General features: G+C 44.9%; 1 protein-coding gene across 1 annotated transcript; it reads left to right on the plus strand.

Annotated features, from left to right (window-relative positions):
* The first annotated feature begins 2,569 nt into the window (after nucleotides 1–2,569).
* Nucleotides 2,570–9,662, plus strand: PDCL3 (phosducin like 3). Its single transcript, XM_083811620.1, has 6 exons — nucleotides 2,570–2,719; nucleotides 3,698–3,827; nucleotides 4,415–4,505; nucleotides 5,193–5,336; nucleotides 6,177–6,385; nucleotides 8,718–9,662. The coding sequence occupies exons 1-6, from the start codon at nucleotides 2,714–2,716 to the stop codon at nucleotides 8,858–8,860; spliced, it is 723 nt and encodes a 240-aa protein (XP_083667746.1). The 5' UTR covers nucleotides 2,570–2,713; the 3' UTR covers nucleotides 8,861–9,662.
* The last annotated feature ends 247 nt before the right edge of the window (nucleotides 9,663–9,909 follow it).

The raw sequence follows: 9,909 nt of genomic DNA on the forward strand, positions 1-9,909 counted from the left end.
TTGGGCACCTGCCCCGGCTTCCAGCACTGAATAAAGCACCTTCATATAATCACTTGGTGGTTACGTGGTTGCTACGCTAACATAAGCACCAAGAAGAGTCTTCCTCCCCTCCAGGGCCCTGGGAGGTGGGTATGGGACACTCTCCATGCATCTAAATATTCACCATAATGATTGATGTCCTCTCAAAGCACAGCTGTGGCTACCCATTTATTTTAATTCAGAGATAGACAGTTGTTTCTCTGCATGATCAGAACAAGCACAATCCTGAGGCCTGTGGGCTGGTTGTGGTGAGGCAGTTTTCCAGGGACCCAGAGCTCAGCTCCCCATTCCTGGGTGAGCACAAAATGGAGGGGGAGGCGGGAGCAGGCATCTTCCCCCTTCTCTGCTGCTGTGTGTTTTTCAGAAGAATCATAGAATCATTTAGGTTGGAAGAGACCTGCAAGATCATCTGGTCCAACCATCCCCCTACCACCAATGTCACCCACTAAACCATGTCCCTAAGCACCACATCCACTCAATTCTTTTCAGTGGCAGAGGTGCCTATTTTTATGGAATGGGGTGCTGATCCTAAATGGAATGGCGGGGGTACGGATGATAATTATGTGTTAAAAATAGACAATATGTAGTTTAGATTTGTTTATTTATTTAAACAGAGCATTAAAAGAAAAGTGAGGAGAGGAGCCCGTGAAGCAATAACACAGGATATGAAACACAGACAGACAAGAATGGACTCAATGCAGAATAAAGGAAAGTGTCACAGAGAAAAACTAAGGCAGAGGAGAGCCCCAAAACTCACCAAATGTATTTGCATGCTTATAGGGAAATTCCTTATGGTTGGCAATTTATTTGGGGTTTTTCTGTGATGGTGCTTAGTTTGATTTACATGTTTACGAGATCATTATGGCTGAGGTTGGAAGGGACCTCTGGAGGCCATCTTGTGCTCAAGCAGGGACACCTAAAGCAGGTTGCTCTAGGACCAACAGGTTCAGTGTAGCTTCAGGAAGCTGTCTGGTGAGGGTGAGGAGCTGAGGCCGTGCCCAGCTCAGCATGCTGTCTGCTAGGCATACCATGCCCCAGGGCCACACTGCTTCCCCTGCACAACTTTGGTGGCCGACAAGGACAAGCTAGCCGGGGCTGGGCAGGAGCAGTAGGGCTCTGTGGCCACATCACGAGGGTACCCATGAACTTATGTTAGAGCAGGGAGTGTAAGAACGTCTGTTCTGACCCACAGAAAATGCACCTTCTCTTCCTCCATCACATCCATGCTGATGTTGATTTGAGGGGTATGAGGACAGGGTGGGGGCATCTCCGTATGCATTGTTTTGTTGTAATTGAATTATTAAGGCTTTTATTGCATTAAAGCCCCACTGAGGGGGGCACTGGGCATTGTCTGTTAAAGGCAATGCAGTGCTGTCTGCTCTAACGCAGATCTTGAGGGCCCCCGAGGAAATGGAGACCACTTAGCACTAGCCTCATGCCACAGACTCAGTGGGTCACTGGGACAGATGAGCCTGGGATCTAGTAATGACTGGGAAACCGTGGGATGGCTTTAAATGCTCCAAATGGAGAACACCACCAATTTGAGAGTCATGGACCCTTTACAGCAGTGCAAAATAATTACTGTTTGGGGAAGACTGTGGTGATGTACTTAGTTGTGTGAGGCAGTTTGACACCAAGGTGAGGGATACTATGTTGGTATCTGAAATCAAAGCTGAAAAGGCACAGGGTTTTCTTAACCAGGAAAGCCTGCTATCAGTCCTTTAGAGAAAATAAGAAGGCCCCATCAAGCCTATAATTTATAGAGTCATATCATAGAGAGCTCGGGTTGGAGGGGACCTTAAAGACCATCTAATTCCAACTCCTTGCCATGGGCAGGGATGCCACCCACTAGATCAGGTTGCCCAAAGCCCCAGCCAGCCTGGCCTTGAACACCTCCAGGAATGGGGCATCCACAAATCCTCTGGGCAAGAGTGATTTGGAAAGGATTGCCTGTATTCTCACTGGGATTGATGGAAAGAACTTCTTTACTGAAAGGGTTGTTAGGCATTGGAATAGGCTGCCCATGGAAATGGTTGAATCACCATCCCTGGAGGTCTTTAAAAGACGTTTAGATGTAGAGCTCAGTGATATGGTTTAGCGGAGGGCTTGTTAGTGTTAGGTCAGAGGTTGGACTTGGTGATCTTGGAGGTCTCTTCCAACTTAGATGATTCTGTGATTCTGTGAAAAGCAGCATTCCTTGGAATGCTGTGGTTTTGCCTGGAATTTAGAACCTAAAAACGGGCTTTTCAAAAGCAAACATTGCCAGGCTTCCCAACGGGAGCCAAGACGGGGGGCACCTCGATTAATGAGTTGTATCCTGTTAATACGGACGTGGTGCTTGATACTAAACCCTTTTCCTGTTATCACGCCGCAGCGTTGGGCGGCAGCAGAGACTGAAGCCGCACGCGGAGGGGAACACACGAAACCCTAAGAGGGGGCCATGACACACGCTCAGCCTCACTCCCAGGGCCGAAACCCTTCGCTATGTTTAACCCTGCCCCATCAGGCCGAGCCGGCCGGGCCTTATTAGGCACTGAAGGAAGCAGCGGCGCTGGCCCGGCCTCGCTCCGCCCCGCTCCGCCCACCCCAGGCCGCGCCGCGCACGCCGGGACCGGGACCGGGCCCAGCCCAGCGCCGCCGCACCCCGGGCCCGGGACCCGGCCCCGCCGGCAAGATGCAGGTGAGGGCCCGGGGGTGCGGTGGAGCCCGCGGGGGGCCGGGCAGGGCCGCCCCGGTGCTCCCCGCGGGGCCGGGCTCGGGCCCCGCCGCAGCCCGGAGCTGCCTGCTGGGGCGGGCGGGCCCGGCATGGCCCCCGTGGCGGGGGTGCGCTGCGGGTTGGGCTCTCGTCGGTCTCTCGTTTTACTTCTGTTTATTGTTTTATTTCTTTATTTATTTCTTTATCTTGAAGTACGGCGTTTGTTTTGCTGCTGGACCTCAGGGGACTTTGGGACTTGGCTCAAGTCAGGGAGGAACCAAAATCAGAGCACGAGTGTTTCCTGTTTAAAACAAGAAACTGCGGTGTAACTTAAATACTTGAGCTTTTCAGCAATGCATAGGAGCCTGTTGGCCTTCTTTTTTGGGATTATTGGAGCTGTTTCCTTACAAAAGCTTTTAAAATTCAGGAATAACCTAGGCATAGATTTAGAACTGCTCCCTAGCAGCGGCCCTTACTCAGCAGTGACCACGCTCGCTGCTCTCCGAGCGCTGCTGTCCTCACGCTGACAGACTCCACCAGGGAGGCTGCCAGTGTGTGCACAGGGCTGACACCCACCTGTTTTCTAACCCGTGCTTCCCAGGACAACGATCTGTTCTGCTGAGGCTCCATTCCCTAGCGTTGTGGCCAGCACATGTCCCCTGTCACCCTGTTTCTGCCCCTCTCACCTTGCGAGAGCTGCAGTGGTGGTTGTAACACTTCAAATTCTCGTGGCTTGCCAAGGCATGCTGTGAGTGGGGTGAAATAAAACAAAGTCACTTTTTTCTGGCCCCTCTTGGGGCCACAAAAAAGCCTCAGGAGGGTGCCCACTGAATTCCTGATGCTATCAAGACAGTTACTGCTGTATCAATGCCATGTGTTCCTTGAAAAACTTGCGTCTGTTAACTTCTGGATGTGTCAAAGTTCTTCTTGAATGCATGTCATCCGTTTCTTGTTTCTTTGTAGGACCCAGACAAAGACACAGAGTGGAATGACATCCTGCGCAAGAAAGGTATCCTTCCTCCAAAGGAGAACCTCGAAGAACAGGAGCGTGCAAAGGAGGAGGAGCAGCTCATGATCCTACAGAAGTCTATTGGTGAGTTTGTGCCTGTGAAGCAATGTGTCCTTTTCTAAACCTGTAAGGGATACCAAAGCTAATTCTTGTATAGCATAGCCATGTCTTACCAGTATTAGACAAATATGTTCCTGAATACATGGCATCTTCCAGTACAGGAAGACTTTGTTCGCAATGCCAGTGCCATGTTTTTGTAAATGTTTCAAAACTGAAATAAGAGCAGTCTGAAGGGAGTTTGTCATATGGATGCACAAACGAAAGTATCTAATGAACATGATCGTTACCTTTTGTATGCTTCCCCTATTATTCAGGCATCCCTGCTGTGTTGTATGTCTCTGCTGCAGTCACAGAACTTGAAAGCTAGCTCAGGTACTTCTGTACTAGAGTAGCCAGCCTCTGGCTCAGTCCTTTACATCACTGTCTTTCCATTTACATGTATAGAGTGCATAATATTTTCTAAAAATCCAGTAACAATAATATTGCAGGAAAAAAACCCACCACATTTCCTATAGTTAATTTATCCTTAAAATGAATAAATTCCGTTAGTCTGAAAGGCTGAGATTTCCCAGAATTAGATTTTTGCTGATTTGATATTGCTTCCATTCTAGTGAAGACTTACGAGGACATGACTCTAGAAGAGCTAGAAGAAAATGAAGATGAATTTAATGAGGAAGATGAGAAAGCTATTGAAATGTACAGGTTAGAGAATCATACAGAACTTGGTTTTAATGAAAATTGGAGCATGTAGTTGTTCGTTTTTTTTTTGTTTTGTTTGTTTTCTAGATGTAGATACACACTATTAGATGGTATCAAAGAGGAAGGATGTTCTTAGGCCTGATGCTAGAAAAAGTGCAATGTGTTTTTTGATCTCACGTGGACCTTCTGAGTGCCTTTAAAAGGATGCTGGAGTTTAAATTCAGTGTCCTTTATTTACAACCCAATTTTGCAGAGATAATGTACGCCCACTGAGCGAATAGTGAAATGGGGACTGTTAGAGCTTTGATAATCACCTTCAAGTTTTCTCAGTTTTTGTAGGAATGACAATAAGGTGCTGCATATTTATGATTGCAGTGTTGATTTATCGTCATCTTTTTTTCATCTCATGATTTTTACCATCTAGTTTGGTAGTGTAGTATCTGCAGAAGAAATGTCTGCTGGGGGCAGGCATGACAAATTCCATTCACAGAACATAGTTGTACTTCTTGTATGTTGATGGCTTTAACTTGTGATTCAAATGTAAGAACATCTACAGCCTACATTAACTTACTTTTGTTGCTCTGGGCTTTGAAGATGTTTGTAATCTGCCTCTGAAGTCTAGGTTTAGACTATAAAGATTTTTCTGTCAAAAATACATCTGTTTTTAAGCTTTCTTTCCTTGTTGTTCAGACAGCAAAGGTTAGCAGAAATGAAAGCAGCTCAAATGAAGAATAAATTTGGGGAAGTTTTGGAGATTTCTGGAAAAGATTATGTTCAAGAGGTTACAAAAGCTGGAAAAGGTATATGGGTAGTCCTGCACCTGTACAAACAAGGGTAAGAAATTTTCTTTTAAACCTTTCGCTGTCAATGGCTGAAAATACTCTAGACAAGCGTATAGTTAATGTGGAAATTAAGGAACTGATTTTGGAGTTGCAAGAAATATTGAATTAATAATTTCCTTACAGTTGGCTGAAGACAGCCAAACTTTGCTCTTAAAAGGATGTTACCAGGAAGTGGCTCTCTTTATATATGTATATACACAAACACTGCACTGTGTGATTAGTCTTCCTATAGACGTCTTCCCATTTCCTCTGCTACGGAAATACTAATCTTTGAAAATTATTCTGAGTAAAGTGCAAAGTGTTTTTGCTCTTAGAAGGATAGCTGTGTGGCTTTGACCTATTTGCTAGATGTATAAAAACAGAGTGAACAAGGTTTTCAGTCCCATCAACAGGATGGAATGTCTTGTTAAAAAGGTCTTATAAGTAGATATATTTTTCTGGGAAGGGCTGGAAATACTTGATTTTGTTTGTGGTCTCTAACTGCCTCACAGGTATTTGTTGTCATTAGCTTTCTCATTTCCAGGAGTCGCTTTTCTTTCTGTTCTGCCTATGCTCGTGCAATTTTCAAACATCAGATCTTGTAAACCAAACTTTTTGTATAAAAAGAGGGAAAGTGGTACTGCTAATATTTTTTTTTATTAAAAAACAAAACCTCCAGCGATGCTGACTTCCTCTGAATGCTGGAGTACCGGACAACAAAATTATTCAGAAGTTGCTTCTGGTACATTTGTCTTGCTGTTGAACTGTTATTTCTGACCTTTCTTCTGGTGAAGATTACTGTCCAACGTGTCTTCTGGTTTTTCTTATGCATGTCTACTGCTGTTCTTTACAGAATTCCACTCTGTGCCTTAATAAACCAGCATTTGAATGGGCTTGCAAGAAAGTTCAGAGATGTGAAATTCATCAAAGCTATCTCTACCACCTGCATACCCAACTACCCCGATAAGAATCTGCCTACAATATTTGTCTACCTTGAAGGAGACATCAAAGCTCAGTTCATTGGGCCTTTGGTGTTTGGTGGCATGAACTTGACAAGGGATGGTGAGTGTCTGCATCTTAAATATTCCAAAGGAAAAGTAAAAATAGTGAACAGTTTTGCTGGGAAAGAAAGAAGTAAAGTGAGAAATAGGAGAATGGAGATCACTAAAAGTCATGAGGGTTTTTTTCTTCCCCACCCTTTTGGCTTAATGACGTGATTGAAGCTATATTGTACAAGCAGCAAGTGGCTGAGTAGGCCAAGATACAGTTATTTATTTAATGTGTATGCAAGTATTCATACCCTGTGAAGCAAATTTTCCTGAATATATTAAAAGGGCAAGTCATACCCCCCACACTTGTTTTTTTTTTTTTAACCTGAAAGACTGATCTTGCCCCCAGTTGCTTGGTAATCTGTGCACTTGATAACTGGTGATTGCTCATTGCATTGCAAGGCATCTTGTTTCACTTCCAAGCTGAAGGCATATAAGTGTCTGTACCTTCCTGACACACAGGCTCCGCTCCTAATTAACCTTTAAGGAGAGCCTTTCCCGCTGCCCAGTTGGGCTGCTCCCTTTTCCTCTCTATCTCAGAGATGGAGAGCCTTTCCTGGAGATCATGGTTTTGCCTGGATTATTTCTTCCTTGCTGCTTCAGCCCTTCTGGTGCCAGATCAGGGGTCATGCAGCCTTATCAGGATGATGTGCTTCGGGAGGTTAGGGTCGTAGGGCTGTGCCACAGATCTTGCAGAGCACCGTGGCTCTGCAGGAAAAGCTGTTATTTGGAGAGGTTGGCAGGGTATGGTGTCATAAAGCAGTGCCTGAAGACAGAGGTCAGCAGTGGAAAAGGCTCTTCCTGTTGGAAAGTAATGCAACTGTGATGCAGTTCAGTGGATTTTATTGGAGCTAGAAGGATACTCATCAGCTTCCTGAGTAGGTGTGTTGGTCCAGATGCCTTCAAGCTTTTTCAAAGTCAGACTTAAGGGCACCTATATCTGAAGTGAACCACAAATAAGGAGCATTTCAGGACCCTGCTGAGTGATGGCAGCTGCCTATACTGGCACAGAGTGCAAAGAGTTTGTTGTTGTTTTTTTTTAATAAAACCCTGAAATTTATGGATTACCTTGAATGTGTGCTGTAGAAAACACTTCTCTGTCTGAAATGTCAGAAGGCAAAAAGCTCACCAGTGAGATCGCTAATTTGAGAGTAACTAACTCCACATTTAGAGGTTGCCTAATTATGCACTGAAGGGAGCAATGGTAGCAGAACATAGTCATCTTTCTCCCGTTTTGAGCTCATAAATAATTGATTTTGAGGGATCCAAAGGTAGCCGAGCCAGCTTAATTCAGTCATTGCAAAAAGCTAGGTACTGAAATTCTACGCTTTTTTATTTTTTTTTCTTTCTTTATCCCCTAAGTCTAGGTGACTTCCACTGGAGATTAAAGAAAGTGTGAGGTTGTATTCATTAGTCTGTAATGTCTGAAGGAAATTAGATTTAATGATGGGTTTTGCAGCAGAACTAGGAGAGAGGTTTCAACTGAGTGTGTTGTATTGACTTTCTACCGCTTCTGGGAAGCAATCCAATTTGGGTCTATATAGTAACAGGCCCACTACTGATGGTGGAGTTTCTTTTACTGTCTTGAAAGGAACTAATAATCAGTGCATGGAGTAGTGGGAAAGGGGTAGATTGCATCTATGGAGTACATCCCTGGAAAATAGCTAGAATTCAGATGTATAAATGGAATTGCTACTGTTCTTTTGCCACTCAGCAAACAATCTATTCCCTGCGTCTTCTGCCTGTGATGGACTTGCTGTACGATGCAAACAGCTGTAATGTATTGGCAGTAGATGTGCAAACCTGATTTCTGTCCGTATGTGGGTAGAAGGAGGTGGTATTCTCTTTCCCCAGGAGAGCTGCCTTATCTAAAGCTGCTGCTCTGTATCAATTCTCTCTTTGATGCTCCCAGTTGTAAAGGGAGCAGGGGGGCACAGGGTGTGACGTGGGCGGGCTGCAGAGCAGTGCTGTGAGCCTGTACTTTGGATCTGTGCCCTGGGGTGAGATCCATGCCAGCCCTCCTGAGTCCTGAAGGGAGAGCTTGGCTGCTGTGGGTGTGGGAGATGGGGCAGGGGCTGGGACCGGGACCGGAGGGTGGTGGAGGACAGGGAGGAATAGAGCAGGGCCCTGGTTTTGGTGGGTGTGATGGTAGGGTGAGAAGTCAGCTGGGAAAGCAGGGGTGGGAAAATTGTCAAGGTCTGAGGTCCTTTTCTCCTTTTGAGAGTAAACCAGAAAGGCAAAGAACTGTGTACTGAGGTAAATAAGCATGTGTCAAAAAGAGTCAGATGTGGAAAAAGCCCAGTTTGCTCCCTATATTCAAGGCACTCTCATTTTGCTCCATGCAGAATTGGAGTGGAAGATTTCGGAGTCAGGTGCCATCAAGACAGACCTTGAGGAGAACCCCAGGAAGCAGATCCAGGACCAGCTCATGTCCTCGATTAGGGCGTGTGCCCCAACCAGGGGAGAGAGTGACTCAGAGGATGACTAACTCCTGCATCAGCATCAAGAGTGATACAATAGGCCTGCAGCCAGTGTTCCCATCTAAAGCACTGGAGATGATCATCAAGATATTGCTGAACCCTGGAAGAGTGGTATTTCAAGACAGACATTTATCTAGAAATTTAAAGGTGGTTGTTTTTTTTTTTTTTTGGAGGTGGGGAGGAAATTATTGCAATTTCACTTAAGATCCCGAAAGACATTTTATGTTATGAAGCTTGAGTAAATATTACTCAGTTTTAAAATACAGGCATCAGTAGACACAAAAGTCTCTTGTTATTATTTTAATAAATTGATGACTTTTTAACAATATGAAATATTAAGTGGCCTAAAGCCTAATAGTTTTGACATGATTGTGTGTATAAACAGCTGGTCTTAATGTGACAGGTTATAGCACAGCTCTGAATTTGGCCTTCTGTTAGCCCATCATGTGCAGATGTTGGCAGAAGGACCAGCACGAGGCTGAGAGCTGGGGGTGCCAGCATCTCCAGAGATGCTGGTGATGGCCGTCATCTCCTGGGACCTGCCAAGTCCAGAACTCCCTTCCATGCACAATTATTTGCATAGCAGCAATACCTCCCCTTTTGCAGGGGGCTGGATCTCCAACACCACACTACTAATCGGGAAAGAAAATTTGAGATGGTGGTACTCCAGTGTGAAGTTGGTGACTTCTTGCACAGAACCAGAAGTCTGATGTGTTACTACAGTACTGGCATTACCAAATGAGAGGGAAAATGGTGTTGGAAAACGTCTTCCTATATTAAAACAAAAATAAAAACCTCCTATCTTCTTTCTAAGGAAGGCTCTCAATTTGTCTAAGCTTGGGCTAACAAGCTTTGAGCTTTCGCTGAGAAGCCTGTGCCATGGACATGTTATATTTCTGGTGGATTCTGTGGATGGGTGGTACAGAATGTAACACTGCATAAGCAAAAGTTTGGTTTTTAAGTTTTGTGTGTGTTTCATAATAACTTAAGCATGTTTCCTGCAGTAAAATTTTCTCCCCAGTAAAATTTAATGTGTAGCTTAAACAACAAACAGCTT

This window comes from Anser anser (assembly GCF_964211835.1).
Source record: "Anser anser genome assembly, chromosome: 1".
Classification (NCBI taxonomy): domain Eukaryota; kingdom Metazoa; phylum Chordata; class Aves; order Anseriformes; family Anatidae; genus Anser; species Anser anser.

Coding starts and splice junctions, on each gene's coding strand:
- PDCL3 (XM_083811620.1), top strand. Junction 5,337..6,176: donor CTGCACCTGTACAAACAAGG/GTAAGAAATTTT, acceptor TGTTCTTTACAG/AATTCCACTCTGTGCCTTAA. Junction 6,386..8,717: donor CATGAACTTGACAAGGGATG/GTGAGTGTCTGC, acceptor TGCTCCATGCAG/AATTGGAGTGGAAGATTTCG.